The sequence below is a fragment of the Rhinopithecus roxellana genome, chromosome 1, assembly GCF_007565055.1.
Source record: "Rhinopithecus roxellana isolate Shanxi Qingling chromosome 1, ASM756505v1, whole genome shotgun sequence".
Lineage (NCBI taxonomy): Eukaryota > Metazoa > Chordata > Mammalia > Primates > Cercopithecidae > Rhinopithecus > Rhinopithecus roxellana.
In genome coordinates, this window is record NC_044549.1 from 173,872,754 (window position 1) to 173,893,449 (window position 20,696).

At 37.1% G+C, this 20,696-nt stretch overlaps 1 protein-coding gene across 1 annotated transcript in view; it reads right to left on the minus strand.

Moving 5' to 3' along the window:
• Positions 1 to 1,162: 1,162 nt before the first annotated feature.
• The window catches only part of KCNH8 (potassium voltage-gated channel subfamily H member 8), a 400,761-nt gene continuing 381,227 nt past the window's right edge, over positions 1,163 to 20,696 (minus strand). Inside the window, exons 14-16 of the mRNA XM_010354979.2 lie at positions 20,099 to 20,205; positions 17,476 to 17,552; positions 1,163 to 3,417 (exon numbers count right to left, since the gene is read on the minus strand). Coding sequence (XP_010353281.2) covers positions 2,713 to 3,417; positions 17,476 to 17,552; positions 20,099 to 20,205 — 889 coding nt within the window. The 3' untranslated portion in view covers positions 1,163 to 2,712. The remainder of the gene's footprint in view (positions 3,418 to 17,475; positions 17,553 to 20,098; positions 20,206 to 20,696) is intronic.

A 20,696-nucleotide genomic window follows, 5' to 3' on the forward strand; every position in this document is an offset into this window, starting at 1 on the left:
TCACGTGAACATCCTCAAATCCCAAGAACTTCGCTAATTAATCCTATTTGTTTACTTGCATTGTAAAAATAACTCAAATATTTTATTCACTGATTTTGAAAAAAGTTGTAGTTGACCCTTGAACATGGGTTGGAACTGCATGATCCACTCATACGCGGATTTTCTTCAGCTTCTGCCACCCCTGAGACAGCAAGACTCCTCCTCTTCCTCCTTCTCTTCAGCCTATTCAATGTGAAGACTATGACAATGAACACCTTTATGATGATTCACTTCCAGTTAATGAAGAGTAAACATATTTGCTCTTCGTGATTTTCTTAATACAATTTTCTTTTCTCTAGCTTTTTTATTGTGAGAATACAGTATATAATACATATAATATACAAAATATATGTAAATCAACTGTTTATGTTATCAGTAAGGCTTCCAGTCAACAATAGGCTATTAGAAGTTAAATTTTTGGAGAGTCGAAAGTTATATATGAATTTTTAACTGTGTGTGGGGCCAGCCCCCTTGCCCCTCATTGTTCAGTGGTCAATTGTAATTATTAGTAAAGTTTCAAAGATCAACAAGCATGCATGTGAACATGAAGAGAGGGGTACTAGAGCAGCCATGAGTCTATCAATCATTTAAAATAATGTGACTGGGCAAGTTAAAAAAAAAATCTGTGTCTCAATTATTCACTTTTAAAATAGGGATAATAATAAATAAGTAACTGTTAGCAGTGTTTGATTAATACACGAGGAAGTATAATGTGTATTAATTCCTAAAAACTGACTGGTACAAAGTCAGTACTCAAGAAACAGAATGCCAGTTATTCTTGTTAGCATTAGTAATAGCAGTGTAATTTGCCAGAAGGACACTTGTGAGCCAACACCAGTTAACTCTTTTTGAACTGCACTTAAAATGATTACATAGGTCAAGAAGAGCAGGAGGGAGAATGTAAATGAATATATGAAATCTAGAATGTTGCCTTCGTCTCACTTTTCGCCTTAACTTAGGGAAAGACTGAATTTTGGAGAGGGGGAAAGTAGAAGGCATTGAGTCCTGAGTGACCTGCCTTATAAACATGTCCTGTGTTCATTTTTCTTAGAAAAGATATCTTTTCTCTCTGCTGCTCTATCCAGTTTTAAGGTGCAAGATTCACACAACATCAGAAGTCTTGGTGTGTTTAGATACTTTTAATGATACAATTCTCAGATTGTTTATTCTTTGTGGTGGAAAATAGAGAACTCCAGAATGTGAACCCAATATGTCTTCCCAAAATGTCCAAGACAATTAGACCATAACTGTTCTAAAACATAAAATAAAACTTAAGTGAAGGTGCTTAAATCATTGCCAATCCCAGCATCTGAATTTGCCTGTTAATGTGAGACGTAGGGAACATTATGGATTCTAGACTGTGTCAGCATTCCTAATTGTGTAATCTCTGGGGCTTCCCCTGAGATTTATTAAAAATAGGAATGAAAACAACTGCACTGCATAGCGTTGTGGAGCCTTAAAGAAAAAAGGTAAAGTGCTGACCCACTGTAAGCTGGTATTACTTCCACAAGTTACAGCTCAGAAGTTTTGGCTCCATTTGGGGATTTCCACTGGTCTACTACCTCTTGTAAAAGAAAAGCACTGGGAAAGGACACACCCAGGTTTTCTCCGTCACTTTGAGCCCAAAATTGCCCTATGTCCATAGACTCATGTTGGATTCTTGAGCCACAAAATATGATGCCTAGAGGACAGACCTTTCTGCTGGCACAACGACCTTAAATCAGGTCATTGACATGAGTCGGCAGAGCCTAGATGGAGCCTCTCTACCCCCATGCCAAAGCTCATGTAGTTGACACACAGTCCATGTTTTTATTTCATCAACAAAATATGACTTCACTTTTCTTTTATAATCCAGAAGCATGAGAATACATTTGTTGCAAACTACATGCAGAAAAAATGGGGGATTCCTTTGGAAACTACATCCTCTTAGTAATAAATAATTTTTGATCTACTATACACAACAGTAGTGCATTTCTTGTTAAAACAGCAAGCTTTCTTTTTTTTTTTTTTACCAAAATGAAAACATTCATTTCTTTATAAATACTTAAATAGTTTAAATACATATTTCATACCAAGGATATAAAAATAGCCTCTGTGTTTTTTTGATAAATAAAGACGTTTTCATTTACATGGCAAATAACGTGCGAATAGCTAACCACTGGCCACCCGTTCTATTTGACTGATTGTCTAGGAGATGACATGCAGTGATAATTGTCCCTTTGCCTTCACAAAAAGAAAAATAGATCAGTAGGAGCTGTGCACTCCTGAGGCCAACAGTGCTATGGATATTGTTCAGGAATGACAATCAGGCACTCATGAAAAACCTTTGCCACACTTCACAAAAGCCACCCGGGACAAAAGTCATCCACAAATTCTTTGTCTAGGACTTCTAGCTGCTCAGACCCTCAGGGTCTTTGGATTGTTACCAATGTCTGTCAAACAGACCAGAAGTTTAATACCTGTACAGAAAAATGTTTCTATTATGCTTCTAGTATCTAGAAATTGTTTGCTACAGCATAAAAGTGGTTCTGCCTTTCCCTGGCTCCTCACACGCTTTTCTGCAGGATTCCCAGCTTTGCTCAGTCTTCTTACCCACCAGAGGCAAAAAAGGCAAACTAAAACTGTCATGCAGTGGTAGGTCTGAAATTAGCAGCTGCTTCATGGGCATTAATATCATACATTTATGGCTTTGTTATCTTTCACTTCTGCTGTGCTTGTGACAACTTCCAGTGGAAAGTTCTCCAAAGGTTTTGTAGACGCTGATGCCATTCCTTCCTGGTTCCAAGATCCTGGTAAGTTTTCCAGACTGAAGGAACTCACAGTTCCCTGACTGAAGCTGCCCTCCTCTGATCTGCTTGGGAGAACTAGGTGCAAAGATGTCTCCGAAGAGGAGCAGACAGAGGATGAGAGAGTTGCTGAAATGGACTGCAGAGGCGTCAGCGTAGAATCTGAATGTGGAGAGATGCACCTTAAAAATTGCAAATGACCTTCTTGGACAACCTGGTAGTGGGAAGGTGAATAATCAAGGCTTGGAGAATGATAAAGTTCACTGTCTGCAGGAGTTTGCTCTTGAGCTCCAGTTCGTTGGGGGCTGCTCCCCACAGAGGAGGGATCCACACTCCAAATGTCTGAGGTGATATTACTGCTACAAAGTTGTGCTTGGGTATAAGCAGCTCCACCTGTTTGCAAGTGTAGGCAGGGCTGGTGCACACTCCAGCTCATTCTGGTCTGTAAGCTCTCCCTGGAGGGACACACAGAGGTGCTGTGCAGAGAGCAAAACCGTGATGGCTGCTGAGGTGACAGAACGTTTTCCAGAAGCTGGATCACATTTCTCATGTCTTTACCCAACTGAGAAACTTCCTGAGTCAATGTTGTTACCTATGTGGATAGAGCACAGTGAAAGGCAATAGTTAGAGGTGCAAAGTAGTGACCAAATTTCAGAGAAATGAAGCAGGGAAGTGATATTTCTTTTGGTTTTCTTTTATTCCTACTTATTTATTCTTAAACATTTTAGCATTTGCTTGGTGAAAAAGAAAGTTCTTTTTTTTTTCTTTTTCTTTTTTTTTTGAGATGGAGTCTCACACTGCCGCCCAGGCTGGAGTCCAGTGGCGCAATCTTGGCTCACTGCAACCTCCGCCTCCCAGGTTCATGCCATTCTCCTGCCTCGGCCTCCCGAGTAGCTGGGACTATAGGCACTTGCCACAACACCTGGCTAATTTTTTGTATTTTTCGTAGAGACGGGGTTTCACCATGTTAGCCAGGATGCTCTCGATCTCCTGACCTCGTGATCAGCCCACCTCGGCCTCCGAAAGTGCTGGGATTACAGGTGTGAGCCATGAAAAAGAAATTTCTTAATAAGAAAGCCTGAAAAGCTGCTCCAACTCCAACCAAGCCCAAGGGGTGAATGGGTAGGTTAGGCATCTGAATGAACATACATCCTGATCTAAAGACGTCCTTATTCTGAAAGATCCTAGAGGGGCATAAGTAGTCTGGGGATCTTAATCAGTGATTTGGGATTCTTAAACAGAATGAGAGATATGGATCCATCATCTCTTAAGTACTGATATCTTTGCTCACTCTGGGTGAATGGGATGCACGACAGTGCACAAAGATCATCAGACACTTCAAAACAATGTGGAGTGGCAGAAATTGCATGTAAAGCACTCAGCACACTAAGCACTACTACTTATTTGGAGTAGACACCTAGTGAATGGTAGGTCTCACTCTTGCTATTTCTGGTTGAAGCCTATGCTTATTATAGGCCAGAGACAAAGTGGCCTTCAGTGACGGTGAGGATGCTACAGAAGAACTCACACCAGATTTGCTACAGAGAAAGTTTGCAGAAAAAGGGAAAGCTATGGAATGAGAGTTGGAAAGAAATAAAAAGACCTGCAATGCGGATAAGTAGAGATAAGCACTGCAGAGTGTCTGAGAGTCCCAGAACCCATCAGTGAACCTGAAACCCCATGGAATTATAGAACAACAAATTGTGTTGTATGTACTTCATTCTGTTTTCCAGGTGAGACATTTAGTTTTCATGGCCCCCAAACACTTAAGAACCATTGAAGAGTCTTCGTTTTACACTGAAAACGCATAATAAAATTCATCAGATAATTTATTTTCCTAATGGCCACATCAGTGTTTGAATCATGGAAGAACACCAGAAAATTGAATTTCACTTAAACTTGGCTTTTCTAAAAGATATGTATTCTTCAGATTGAGGAAAACATATTTCAGAAAGCAGGACACACACATATATTTTCTAGTCTTTGGTTATATTCATAATACTAACATAATGTAATATTTTGCCTTCATTGCTACAATACTTTGTATTTTATAAAGGACTTTCTATGACTTTATTGTACTGTCATGAACCACAAAACGCTAATAGAAGCAAATGAACCTATGGGCTAAATATAATCAGGAAACAAAAAGAGGTGGTTCAACCTCATTGAACTGAAGATTCATTCAAGACTGCTGTTTTGGGCAGACATTCTTCAACATCTAAGTACATATTCCTAATTCATCCAGCAACTTAATTCAGTCTACTTACTGTGAGTGCATTCTGAAACTAATTCTCCCTGGCAGGTCCATCAGGAGGTAACACTGCTCAAAGTCAGGCATTTTAAAAAAGGCCAGAAGGAGGTTTTTCCATGGTTCGGGCAACCAACTGGTAACACCTGTCTTGAAATTGCCAGGCCAAAACTATTTCTGCCCTTCTGCTGGCCTGAAACTCAAGGGATTCAACTGAATACTTGTCTAGGCTTTTCAGCAAATCTAAAACTTCTGAAGACAACAACATCTCTCAGTCCCACATTTGAGAAGTGAAACAATGAATATGAGAAAAATTCAATAAGCTTTGAAATCTTTACTACAGGTTGTCAACTTCATGACCTGTCAAGCTTCAATTCTAAAGCACATGAATCACACTTAAATCATTACCCCAGGATCTTTGCACTACCTACATTCACAAGGGTTCCATCTTAAATTGATTAACTCTTATATCATAATTTCAGAAGACAAGGCTGCCACTAAATGAGATGGTTAAAGAGGCACATTAGCCATCCATTCATATAGGTTGTCCAAGCTAAATTCCTGTATGAAGCTCACCAGGGCTACATTAGTTCACTTCCCAAAAAAAATGCTTTGAATTGACCTTCTATTAAGAATTAAATAAAGGCACAGTCTCTGAAGAACAATTTTGATTTTTAGGCACATCAACAATTATGTTATTCAACAAATGTTTGTATGTCTGTAAATTTATACAATGTGCTTTCAGGTACATTTTCCCTATTGGATCTACAAACAGTGCTAAGACAGGCAGGGATGCATTATTATTTCTCAACTTGTAAAATGGGAGCAATAAGACTTTTTAAGGTCACTTATTTCATGAATGACAGTCTTCAGTCTAGAATTTAGGACTTCTAAGTTTGGTATTCATTCTGTTATAGAATGTTATCATGTGGAAAAAGAAATATTGCTTAAGAAAGGGTTGAGAGATTTTTTCCTAATGTGTCTTTACAGAACATGTAAAGAGCACAATGACACAGAAAGGTAGCCTCATGAGTAAAAAGCTGTGTGAAATGTTAATTCAACATTAAGTAAATAGCGTCATCTCTAAAAAAAATAGGAGACTGATTAAACACAGTAAAATATCTTCATAGCAAACTATATGAATGCAAAAATAGTTTCCTCAGGGTAAGAACTGGAAACAGATATGTTAATAGACATATTTCTGATGAACTATTTTTCTAGTTTTCAAAATAAACAGATATTTTTCCATGATTGAAATACCTTTGCATAGACACATTCTTTTCTTTATAGATATATAATAATCATATATATTTATAGGATGCATGTGATATTTTATATATGAATACAGTGTGCAATGATCAATTCAGGATAATTAGTATAACCACTATCTCAAACATTTATCATTTATTTGTGTTGGAAATATTTCAAATATTTTCTTCTAGATATTTTGAAATGTACAATAAATTATTGTTAATTATAGTCACCCTACTATGCTGTCAAACAATGGCACTTACTCCTTTTATTTAACTGTTCTTCTGTGCCCATTAACTAACCTCTCTTCCTCCTCACCTCTCCCTTCTCAGCCTCTGGTAATCATCATTCTACTCTCTACCTCTATGAGATACATTTTTCTAGCTCCCACAAACGAGTGAGGACATGCAATATTTGTCTTTCTGTGCCTGGCTTACCATGCGTTTGCACAACTTTGAGGCCATGAACTTTGAATGGGAATCCAGAGTCTTGACAGGATCCAGGAACATAAACAAGCACTAACATTTTCAGAAAACAAATTGCTCTTCTAGCTTGAACTAAAAGGAGCAAGTAACTCAAGGAAACAGATTTCTTTAACTCTAGAGGGAAATAATCAATTTATGTTAGGGAAGATTCCTGTCACTGTGTCTCTGGGGATACACCCTTGAACCTTATTAAAGTTGCATGAGGGAATTAATTGTGTTAAGTAAGGGATCTCTCTTTTTACCATGACAAAGCCAGCTGTCACAAGGAGAGATGGCATTTCCTAGAAGTAGAGACTGTGGTGACAGTAAAGGTGACAACAGACTGCCACAGAAAATGCCATAAAGTTTTACTGCATTTTTGTTTACTGCTTCCTGCTGTGCTTGCTATCAAAATTTATTCTAAAACAGGAAATATCTCAGTCTTGATCAAATGTTGAAGGCAAAGAATGCAGTGTTGCTACTATCTGAGGGTGGTGGTGCAAGTGCTTCTTTATAGCATGGTAAGAAGACACTCATTTGCTAAAAAAGGATTGTTGGGGCTACTTTGTGAGCAAAACTCTATCCACTTAAGAAGACATGTATACATATGTAACAAACCTGCACGTTGTGCACATGTACCCTAGAACTTAAAGTAAAATTAATAAAAAAAGAGATACGTCTTCAAAATACAACTTAACTGCAAAGAGATATGTCAATTAAAACAAATAAAATCCTTCTGATCAAATGAGCCTAAGTTTTCCCACTTACCTCAACAGCAGCATAAAATATTTAAATGTTTCTGACACTCATATTAGAAAATGCAATCTTTTTGAGCAGGTAATACAAAGCTCTTCACAAGCCCCACTTAGTTTTTAACGGCTCCATGTCCTGCGTTTTCTCCCTTGCACACCATCAGATACAGTGAGCTTTACTCTTCACTGCCCTGGTGCGTGCTGTTCCTTCTGACCGTGGGCTCTTCTCCTCTGCCCTTCTCTGTCTGGCAAGAAAATCTTCTCCTTCAAACTTCTTTTAATACTTAATTTTCTCAGCAGAGCATTTCCTTGACTTACTGACACTCACATAGCAGTTTCAGCCCTGACCAATTTGCATCACACAAGACTGTACCAACTAGTCTTTGAGTTCCTTGAGGGTAAAACTGTTATCTCAGTATCTCCTGGTCTCAAGGCAATGCCTAGAACACAACATGCACTCAGCAAATCTTGAATGTAAAAATAAATACAACACCTCCATTTTGAAGGACTTTTGATTGTTATATTGCCTTTGATTCTGATATTATTTTATCTCATGATTTTACCATAAATATTTTAGGGGAAAGTTGCCTGATGCAAAATTGTATTGGAAAAACTGTAACTGGCCATCTTCATTCCAAGTATATATACTAAAAGTAGGTATGACTGTTAGAATTCATATATATAACTTTCCTAAACCAAAGCCTTGACTATTATTTTAAGTGCAGGTGGTATTTCTACTGTTAAGAATCCCTTTTCCCTTATTGTGTTTCCTTCATAATTGTAGAAATATGTCTCCATTGGCCAAGGTTTCTGCTGGATTTCACTTGTCTTATTGCTTTGTCATCTGTCCCAGCATAAACTTGATTTCCATGGGTAGTTCTAATTCTCTGGGAAATTTCCCCCAGTGACTGATTCTTAGATCTCATGACTACATTATGAATGCCAAGTGATGAATTCAATTAAGTTATTAAGAGTTGTTTATCAACTGAAATTTGGCAAACATTTTGCAACCCTGATTGCTACTCTGGATGGCCATTGTAGATGTGGCCTTCAGATTCTCTTTATAAAGAGACTGCATAAAGGAAACATAACAATATACATTCTTACTTGTTTATTAATTTACATTTTCTTTATTCATTTTCCCCTCTTCCTCTTTTTTTCTTCTTCCCCCTTCTCCTTCTTATTCTTCCATGGATAAGAATCCATCAGCCTGGAATTTAAAACTGTTGGCCAAACCAGTTTACCATCACCATCTGCATAGCCAATTGTTCACATCCAAGATTCCTCTATCCTTTCCAAAATCCCAACTGTTAAAAAAAAGAAGTGATGAAAACACCATCTGTGCTTCCAAGTGGTACAGTTTTGTATCCAAAACTTTGAAGCACCTAAAGATTCCTCCCTTGTCTGTTCTCCCAGCTTCATGCATTAACCACACAAATCATTAGACGTTTTGCAGGGAATGCATTTGCTCTTGTTAAACAACATCTCCTGCCATGAATAAAAACCTATGTGACAACTGACTTGCCAACTGGCCATGATAATCCACCCACTGATCCTTCCATACCCCTAAGAAGGGAATCACTGACTACCACAGCTTTTCTATTTCTGTTGTATCCAGGTTTCCTCAGAACTTCTGTTGGTTTGGAAATAGTCATTGTTGCCCTACATTTCCAGAGTATCTGGTTTACTCCTCTCATGTTTAATCAGTTTTATTGGTGTAATGCTACTCTGTGTCATAGTTCCATAAGGGCCCTGTTGTGAGGATTAAATAATATAATAGATATAAAACTTTAGTCCCTATATGACTGGTATCATGTCAGAATTCCAGGTGGCTCAATTTGATAGTGGATTTGTGACACAGGCACTAAGCTTGGTAGAGAACTTCTGCAAGGAGAGGGGGGAATCCTAATCCAGAAAGTATTTAGCTTAAAGAAAATAGAAACTACAGTTATCTCTATAACTCTTCTTCTGCCTTAGCATGGAGAGATAAGCCATTCCTGGTAACAATTTTACATAATTAATATCAGAAGAAAAAGTCTCGAATTTTTAGTATTGCCTTGCATGGATCTTTGCAGTAGCAAGTAGAAACAGCAATAATTGATGCCATTGGAAAATGTAGATTAAGGTCCTGTATTTCAAGTACAAAGTTTGAGCAACTGCATTCAGATGGATTAAAAATTCTCTATAAAGGATGTGTGAGCCAAAATGTAAGGATGTGCAGCCTGGTTTTGATCAGAATTGAATAAGGACCAATGTGGAGCTGGGGGGCAGGTAGGGCAGCTACTACATATATTTATTGCTCTTTACAGTAGTTGAGCTCCTGTGAAAATCCTGCCACATAATAGAACTCTACAAATCTTTGCTGATTCATGAATAATTCAATGAATAGTGAATTTCATGGTGAATTTCTTATGACTTTTTGTTATTTTCAATTGAACTTCAGTAACTCACTTTCATCAGTTGAACGATAAAGAAGTGTCAGTATACCTCTAGCAGGTAAGAATGTTTCATATAGGATCCGTGTCTCATGGAAGTCCCCACCACTTCAAAATGGGAGCTTTCAAAACATCATGTTATTAAACGGCTTAAATAATCTATCTGCAGTACTGGTGACCTATATGCATTGTCAGTGTCCACAGTTAGATTGTGTGTTTTTTGGTGTAAACACAGATTTACTGTTCTGGTGTGTCGTTAGATTGTGCCTTTTGGGAATAAAAGTATGATTTACTAATGTGGACCAGAGAAAAAGTGTCTTTGACAATACCTTTCATTTCACATAAAATGACGTATAAAATCATATAAAATAGCTTTACTTCATTTTACATATGTTTTATATTTCTCCATCTTGGCTATTGGTGTGACATAATTATTGGGCTTTAAGTATAACTGGAACTTCCATTGATAGGCAGAGAAAAAAATGTGATTTCCATCTTTGTGCATTCAGTGAGCAGATGGGGTATGCATCTGTTGACATAATCTTCTTAGCTTGAAGAGTTCTTGACCTGTCACTCAATTTTTGCCAAACATGTACACATTTGCCTACTAGACACAATTCTCCTAAGGGGTACTAATTATACCAGTCATTCTCTGGCCCACTACAAATACATATACATTTTTACAAGCTATGATTAGGGGAAAGTAAATGGTTTTTCATTTAATCCTTTGTTATGTTGCATATTTATCATAGGATTTAGACATGTTCAAACAAACTCCATAAACAGGCAAAACAAAAAAGACGATTGGCATAATTTCATTCTTGTGTCTTTTGCTTTACAAAGCATTCAAAACAAGTGATAGTCTTTTTATCTGTTAGCTAAAATAATAATCACCTCAACATGTGCATACATTTCATCCAAATGAGGACCTCAGATGACCTCAATCCCATTACTAATAAAAGTTGTAAATCTTTGTCTAGAGCTGGAGAGACTAGAATGTTGGAAGGTGAAGTGGCTTGTTCTAGGTCACACAGGACTACTAACCAGAGTTTTACTTCTGCAGGTGCAGCCGATGTCTCTTAAATTATAATTAGGGAAGAATTACAAGTCCAACATTACCAATACAAAATGACCAATTATAGTCCTGAAAGTGATTCAATGGCTTAGTTGAGTTTCTGCAAGCTCAGGCCTTTGGACATTACTTCAGCTGTACCATGGTAATCTATTATTTATCAACCCTTTGACTGCTTTTGTCATCTGTTTTCCTGGTTTCTGTGGCAAAGTTTGATTAGTGTTCAAATTGCTCTCTGGCTAAGGGATCTTTACTGCTATCAGTAAACACCAAATGAAAGTTTGTCTGCTCTCAGAATACTGGTTGTATAGAACAGTGCTTGTCAAACTTTAATGTGTATAGGAATCATCTGGGGATTTAGACAAAGGGTATACTCAGATGCAGTAGGTCTTGGGCAGGTCCTGAGAGTCTGCATTTCTAATAAGCTCAAGTTGATGCCAGTGCTGCTAGTTCATGCTCTACAGACAGATCCTTAGCCCCAATGTATTTAGAAATTTCTTTTTATTCTGATTTTTTTAAATTGACAAAAATCATATATATATATTTATGCTACATAACTTGATGTTTTGATATATGTATACCTTGTGGAATGACTAAGTTAAGCTTATTAGCATATCTATTACCTCACATCCTTACCACTTTTTCTATGGTGAGAACATTTAAGATCTACTCTTTTAGCAATTTTCAGATATACAATACATTGTTATTAACTGTAGTCACTATGTCACTGCAAAACAAAAGAGCACAGCTTCTGACAACTGACTTTTTCCACCAAGCCTTCTCTGACTCATGATTCTGTAACTGCTCTCTACTCTGGCCCCTTCTGACCTAGGCGTTGTGGTGACCTTCCGTTGTTATTATCAAGAGGGGTGGTTCTACCCCTTGTGGTTTCCCTATACTCTACTAACTTCTTTGTAAATAACCTTTTAATTCAACATTGCTAAAATTGCCCATTTGGAATGTGGCATTGGTTTTTACTTGGGCCCTTACTGATACATCCATCTTCTATTCAAAGATGAGAAGACGGCCGGGCGCGGTGGCTCAAGCCTGTAATCCCAGCACTTTGGGAGGCCGAGACGGGTGGATCACGAGGTCAGGAGATCGAGACCATCCTGGCTAACACGGTGAAACCCCGTCTCTACTAAAAAATACAAAAAACTAGCCGGGCGAGGTGGCGGCACCTGTAGTCCCAGCTGCTTGGGAAGCTGAGGCAGGAGAATGGCGTGAACCCGGGAGGTGGAGCTTGCAGTGAGCTGAGATCCGGCCACTGCACTCCAGCCTGGGCGACAGAGCGAGACACCGTCTCAAAAAACAAAACAAACAAACAAAAAAAAAAAAAACAAAAAAAAAACAAAGATGAGAAGAGTCCTATCTATAAGCAATCACAGGCAAAGAGGAAGAAAACAACCAGTCTCCAAAAGTTACATGCATTTTAAATCCACACCTCACAGGAGAAGTTTTCTGAATGGCATACATATTTTTTTTCTTTTGAGAGATCCACATTGTTATTTAGAATTTTTAAAAAGCAGTAACATTCTCATGAGAGTTACAAATCTGCCTATTTATATAGGCTTGAGAACTGGAAAATAACCAAAAAGAGCATAAATTCGTTGGAAACATTGCCGGTTAAAAACCGACGTCCACAAAACGTAGTATGAACATCAATAACACGTATCTAAAAATTAAAAGAAAAACTGTTGGTTTTGCCAGGAGTTAAATGAATTTTGTCGTTCTAAGTCAAAAAGTGAATGTACAGTCTTTGTTTATATTTTGCTTTGAAAATTGATGAACAACAACTATATATGATCAGGATGAAGAAGGAAAAAGCCTATATAGACAAATCTTGGAACGACCTGACAATTCTGTCAGTGTGTTTCAGTTGACTCATTTGTCAGTGAAAAGATATAATGGCAACACTAATTCAGAGGACTAAGGAACCAACTTTACTATAATATATTACTCATGTAGGTTCCCTTATGTGAATTATTGATAATATTCGGTTTTTGTAGGCATTTACAAAAGTAGTAAAGCAACTTTTAAATAAAAAACAGCCTCTCTTATTATTCCATCTCTTTGACTCAAGGAGATTTCATTCATCTATTAGCTTTGTCAAGTATAACCCAGAAAACAACTGAGATTCTTTGTCTGTTTTCCAGTGGAAGGTCTTTCATTGGTGGTTTTTTTTTTTACTTTGATAATACATAATACATTTAACTGGGGGATATTTGGAATTGAATTTTGAGCAAAATTAAATGAGGGACAAAATTTTCCTATTAGCTTTTAGGTGCTACGGTAGATACTATGAGGGTTTGCCAGTATCCAGTTTTCTTTTCCTTTTTCTTTTTTTTTTTTTTTGAGATGGAGTCTCACTCTGTCGCCCAGCCTGGAGTGCAGTGGTTCTGTCTCGGCTCACTGCAAGCTCCACCTCCCAGGTTCACGCCATTCTCCTGCCTCAGCCTCCCAAGTAGCTGGGATTACAGGCGCCCGCCACCACGCCTGGCTAATTTTTTTTGTATTTTTAGCAGAGACGGGATTTCACCACGTTAGCCAGGATGGTCTCGATCTTCTGACCTTGTGATCCGCCTGCATCGGCCTCCCAAAGTGCTGGGATTGCAGCTGTAAGCCACTGTGCCTGGCCCAGTATCCAGTTTTCTATTTCTTTTGGGATATACAAAAGCTTACACTTTCTTCTCCCATTGAAATTAACTGTACCCATGGAATTAGTTCTGGTGAATAAAATACCGGCAGAAATGATGTGTTTATCCTTCAAACCAAACAATTATGCTCACACTTCAAATGGAAAACAGCCAATCAGTGACATTCCAGATGGTGCAGCCACTTCTACTGACCTGTGTTAGGCATTTTGCTTGAACGAGAAAAAAATTTTAATCACTTTGGAGTTTGTTACCTCAGTATAATTTATAACAGTGCTTATCTGATAATGGTGGGACTCTTCAAAATGTTAGAAACAGTAACTGGACTTTTCGAGGAGTTGAAAATGAGAAAATAAAGCTAAGAGATCTTGATGTTACAAAATTAAATTTGAAATCTAACTTTTAGGTCACAGTGATGACATAAAATAATTTTCTCTAAAGCCTTAGGACAATAGTGCATAGGGAAGGTAAACACCTTGTTGAAATCACAGAATAGGAATCTAAATATTTGTCTCTTTCCAAAGTGAATTCTCTTTCTTCCATAGTGTGTTTTATGCCTTATGCCTGCTGTGCCAGAGCACACAGTCTCCGTTGGTAAGCTATGGCCTGTATCTTTCTGGGTCAGACAGATTTCAGAAATGAGAATGCACTCTAACCTTCACCTACAAACCTTTTCAGAAGTGGAGCATTTGACTTACACAGCCCAAGGCCCCTATCATGACATTTTTGTAATTTTCAAAGAGTTTCCTTAGAGTCGCACTATTTCATACTATGCTGTAAAGCAATGGCAATGGTCAAAGTGTTCTAATATTAGCAGCTGCCCCACATCTTTTAAACTCTCCTAACTATTCTGTGAATGTAGGTAATTACCAATATTATTTCTTTTCAGACTTTTGTTCTGTATTTAGCTTGCAGATTATGATTATGAAAGGTACACACTGCTGAACAGTTTATTTATGTCTTAAATCTTTGAACAAATCTTAGAATAGAAATTCTGCAGTGCTCTGACACCTCACACAGTGCCCCACAGTCTACCTGGCATGTGACACACGTATTTTAGGTCGTCCTTTTGGTGGCAGAGTTTTTATCATGCAGTACATCCCACATTTATTATCAATTCTTCTCTTGCTTGCTATTAACCAAATAATAGCAAAAACAAAGAATAAAGCAATCAAATGATGACACATGTTAGTAATAGAAAATAGGCAAAATGGTAAAATCAGGTTTGGACTTTCAAAAAGTTTTTTTTTCTATACAAACTATCATTTTACAGGAAAGATGAGGAAAAGAAAAATAGGTTAGAAGAGGGATAATTTTACAATTTGAAGTCCATTTGTATTTTTTATTCTGCCTGTCTTAGTGGGTTTTAATGCACTATCCAAAGGGTCAAAACTGTGTATACATTAAATTATGGGTGAAGGATAAGGTTTTTCTACTTAAGCTTCAACCATGAATAAATCAGATATTTTCCTTTATGGAAAACCTAATTCTTTGGGAAAGAATAGTTGGAGCTTGATATTTTATCTTGCCCTTTTTATTTAAATGTCTGACAAGATAAAAAGATGTATGTTATCTTGGAGGGCTAGGGGAGGGATAGCATCAGGATAAATACCTAATGTAGATGACGGGTGGATGGGGGCAGCAGACCACTATGGCACGTGTATACCTATGTAACAAACCTACATGTTATGCACATGTACCACAGAACTTAAAGTATGATTAAAAAAGAAAAGAAAAGAAAAGAAATCGTGAATACAGGATCATACTGGGAAGATATTTTGTTTTCCAAATGGTAATTTTTTTTTTGTTGTTAACGGATCTACCCCTGATTCACATTGTCAAAGGAAAATAACAAACTGTGTGGATTTACAGCCCTAACTTGGAAAAATTATCTACATTCCTAAAGGTGAACATACAGACATTTTTTCTCAGAAGAATCACTAGCTCTAATATTTGAACTAAGATACAGATCAGTCAGTTCTTAAAATTATTAAATGTTTTTCTCAAATATGAGAGGAAAGAATTCAAATGATATTCATGGGTGGTTTTAGCTAAGAGCAGTATCTGAAGAGAAACTGTTCAATAGAAGGTTAACATCCAGTTCTCCAACAGGGAGTTGCATTAGTTTTGTTTTGGGTTTCAGTGTTTTTTTTTGTTTTTAACAAGAGGTTATTTGGGAGATCCAGCGCATGGCTGAGTCTTTTTGATGTAAGTATTTTCAAGCCAGTTAGTGGACTATCTAGTTTTCCTTTTCTGCTTTGTTAGTCTGCCCTTTGGCTCTCTTACTTCTTATTAGCAACAATCTCAGCTGCAGAGAGGGCAGGTGCAGAAGGAAGATGGCAGTAAAACATAAATCTCCATAAAGCCGAAGCAGCACAGGTTTAAGAGAAACCTGCAGATTTTATGACGAGCTATTTAGTCCACACTTATTACAGATAACTGGAAGTTGATTATATGAACTTCCATTTTTCGTAAATCTCATCAATACCATCAAGTGATTACATTTTCCCCAAGGTGTCATCAAATCACCTATTAATAAGACTTTACTCCTAGAAAAGGATTCTAGTGCACTGTCTGTCCCTGCCCACATGCCCTTGCCTGGGTCTACCCTGAAGGTCACCAAAGACAGGCATAGGTTTTGCTACATAGTCTCGCGTGTGGAATTTTTTTTTCTTCAGGGCTGCCTGAAGAGCCTCAACTCCACTTTTCCTTGCTTCTTGGTTGAATCATTTTGAGTCGTCCTACATAGTCTCTCAGAGGCCTCCAGTGGGATTGAGCCCCAGTTGTTTACAAGTTTAACTATCTCACTAACACTTCTGTTTTGCTTTCCTTCTTCTTCTGTCTTACTTCTCTATTCTTTAATTATACTTCCCGTATCACCTTCCAAATAAACTATTTGCACCCATATCATCTCAGAACTTGTTTTATTTTATTTTTTATGAGAGAGACCCCAATTAAGACGGTAATCAAGAAACTATCTTATTTTTATGTTTATGTCTATAAAATTGCCAGAAAAGGCAGATTTATAGAAATAGAAAGTAGATAAGTAGTTGCCTAGGGCTGGACATAAGAATAGAGATTAACTGTAAAATGAGCATGAGAGATCTTACTGTGGGAATAAAATATAACCTAAAACTGATTTATACATGATGGATTCAATAAAGTTACTAAAACTCACTGGATTGTATTGGTGAAATGGACAAATTTTATGATATATAAATATACCTCAATAAAACTGTTAAAAATGAACAGATAGTAAGATTTAGAGAGGTAAAGTACCCAAGGTGACACAAGCAAATACAAGTCAGAGGAAAGGACAGAGTTCAGGCCATTTGACTACGCTGAGAAACAGCATTCTTCTGTGAACTAGTGACCTTGCTTTAACTCATTAAAAATGGAAGGTCACGAAAAAGTTTAAAATGTACCAATTAAACCAAATATGCATATATCTATGATATTAATTATAATAATAATTTATTTACTGCCTACTTTATGCTAAACAATTTGCCTAGATTATTTTATTTAATTTCACAAAGGGCCATAAGGCAGGTATTATTATTCTTCCCTTCTTACACATGGGGTAGTGGAGCTTGAGAGAAGGTACGTGACCTGTCAGAGGTCACACAGCTTATATGAGGCAGAGTAGGGATTCACCCATGGTGGTCTCACTCTGGAATGCATGCTTATAACTACTATATTACACTGCTTCTGTGAGTTACTAGGATCTGTATCTCCTCTTACCATTTAAGCATGACCAAAGAAAGAGCTCCATACCTCACTGTTGAGTTTGTTTATCTGCTGCTTGGTCTCCTCTGCTTTGATGAAGAGAACAGCAGTTCCAATCTCTGGATCTGAAAAGTGACACACACACAGAATGAGTCCTTTAGGAATAAACCTCATATTTGAGGATTGAGGCAATTAGAATATGGAAGAAAGCCCACGCTATCACTTTTAATCTTTTCTGATGTTTGTGCACTGTACTGTCTTTTGGGGATCAAGCAAGTGTTTTTGTATTCCTCTGGATGGCACCAGATATACACATCATGGTGGTGATTGCACCTACAGTGACTGGATGTATCCATTGCAAATACCCCATTTCCTCGAGTACAGTCACCACCATGTTCCAAGATGGCACGTTTCCTTTTCTTTGACCATTGTTTAAAACTGTATCATAGTCAGTGCTCAAGCCATAGAAAAGGGATATTATTTGTCTCCTCTCGTTCCATTCTAAACATTGATTCCTGTGCCCATGAGCACATTTTCCTCCCACATATATATCAGATACTAATATCCACTGCAGGTTGCCTTTCTCTTCCTGCATCACTCTAAAGGGTAATTTCTCCCAGCTTTTAGTTCTTCTTCTCCACTTTTTCTCTACTTTGCTCTTCCAAATATATTTATTTTTGTCAGAGACAAGAGTACAGGTGAGTCAGTGCCAGCTTGAGTGGAAAAGATTTGACAGATATAACCATCCTAATTCTGGTCAATTATGAGGAGAAAACTTGTTGGTAGGGGAAGAAAAGTAACTCAAACAGAGTAATAAGAAATTGTTTTGCAGATATATCTTGCAGAGATAATCGATTCATTCAACGAATGATTGAAGGTCATATACAACAGGCCAGCCCTCTTTTAGAGGAGACAGCAACCAATAAAGAAAATACTGTTGACGCTCATGGAGTTTAGAATCGAGCAGGAAAAATAAACATTTAAAAAGTAGGCCAGGCATGGTGGCTCATGCTTGTAATCCCAGCATTTTGTGAGGTTGAAACAGGAGGATTGCTTGGGCCCAGGAGTTCAAGACTAACCTGGGCAACACAGGGAGATCCCATCTCTACAAAAAAAGTAAAATAACTTACATAAAGTAATTATGCAATAGGTTTGAATTTCATACAAAGGGCAACAAAAAGCCATATTAGGGTTTTAAGCATAGGAATAGAGTAATACAAATAAATCTGAATTAATAAAATTCACTTTGCATGGAAAACAGTGTGAGGTCAAAGAAAAGACTTTGGTAGTAATGCAAGCAAGAGATACATGTAGCTAGAGAAAGAGTGGTAGCAGTAATGATAGAAAGTCTTAGAGAGAACTAAGAGATATTTCGGAAGTTGCTTCTAGAAAGCTTGTTGCTTGAATGCATAAGCGTAGGGGTAGGTGATAGGCTAAGGAAGAGGAAGAAGCTAAAAGAGTGGTAGGACTAGAAATATGTGAATGAAATGGTGAGTTTCTGTGCATTGTCTCTAGTTGAACCAAAAAGATAAATATCCAAATGAGGTGTCAACAGGCTTTCATTGCAAATATACCAGTTTGATGATAACTATGATTTCTTTGATCCTTGGTCCAAGCACAGTAATATCAACATATGTAAGTCAACTAAATCAATAAATCAAGACTGTACCCCTTATCCTTTTGCATTCTCCTCACTTCACACCCCCAATCAAGGAATTTCACAAGTATCCTTTAGTTTCCCAAGATGAGTGCTGGAAAGAATTACTGATTCAGATGAAATGCTGGTATTCTACCAGAGAAACATCTCCAGAACTGTACATTCAAATGTCTTTCTTGGGCTTGGCTTTGTTCATAAAGGGATTTGTTAATTACCAGGACATTCTAACACAAGAATTTTAGAACTTGGTGGGAAGGAAAGGGGAGGCTGGGTGAGAATTGCTGGCCTTGAATTAGGTAGTTTGCTGGTAATTGTTTTGGATTGTCTCTGCCTATTCAACACATGTTCACTATTCTCTTTTTATCAAACACAGGTGTGTCTTCTTTAGAGTTTGTCATTCTATTTGTCTTGTTTACAGAATCCCTCTTAGGAGCAACAAACTCAAGATTGAAAAGTAAAGACAGGGATTTGGGTTAGAGTTGGAGTACCCTCACATTAATTCACCATCACTGAAGGTTAGCACATCACATAGTTCTCCATCATTTCCAACATGCTTATATCTTTCTGAAGTTGTTTTTCCTCTGGAAAACTGCAATATATAACCTCACACTGAACAAATTGCTTAAATATAACCAATGTTCCTTCAGTGCACAATCAACATGGCATTTCCTCTAGATAATGCTTTTGTGGATTAATCTAAATTTGTAATAGTAAAACATGGTTATCCTCTGATGTATAGCAGAAATTTGAGTCTCCTGGCATACCAATTACCTTGGCTGCTAAAGGGCAGCTCATCCAATCTGGACAGAGAAATGATCACAAAGGACATTTTAACTTGGAAATGGCATAAACTCATGTCAAATTATTCAATGGTATTGGTAAGGGTCTATGACAGGGAGAATATTCTAAGGACAGGAAAGCAAAAAAAAAAAAAAAAAAAAAAAAGTCCATAGCAAACATTACAAGTTAATAAGAAATATTGTACCTTAGGAAAAGAGTAAATATAGATCTTACCTCCAAGAGGAGGAGAAATTCTGGGCTCTGATCTGATTCGTTCAGAGCCAAAATCAAAAGTCTGACTTTCTTCACTGCTGTTTCCATCTTCAATTCCATCAACAATCCTACTTAAAATAAAGGAAATTGACTGGTTATCGATTCATATTCATGGATTCCAGTATTTTTAAAAGAGTTAAAAGATATTATGTTAAATTTCTAAATTCTAGATACTCTAGAACTGAACTATTCGATATAGTAACCATTAGCCTTATGTTGCTATTGAGTACCTGAAATGTGGTTTGTGCAAATTGAGATGTGCTGTAACAATAAAATACACATTGGATTTTGAAGAATGTGTTGAAAAAATGTAAATTATTTCACTGAGTATTTTTATATTATTCAAATTTAAAATAATATTTGGAACATATTCAGTAAAATAAAATATATTATTAAAATTAATTTCACTTTTATCACGCTTAAAAATGCAGCTGTTAGAAAATTTAAAATTATATATGTAGCTCACAATTTTATATCACATTATGTTTTTTATCACACACTGATGTTGTAGACAGAGGTTCTTTTACTTATTCTCAGATTCAAAACTTTAAGGTATGGC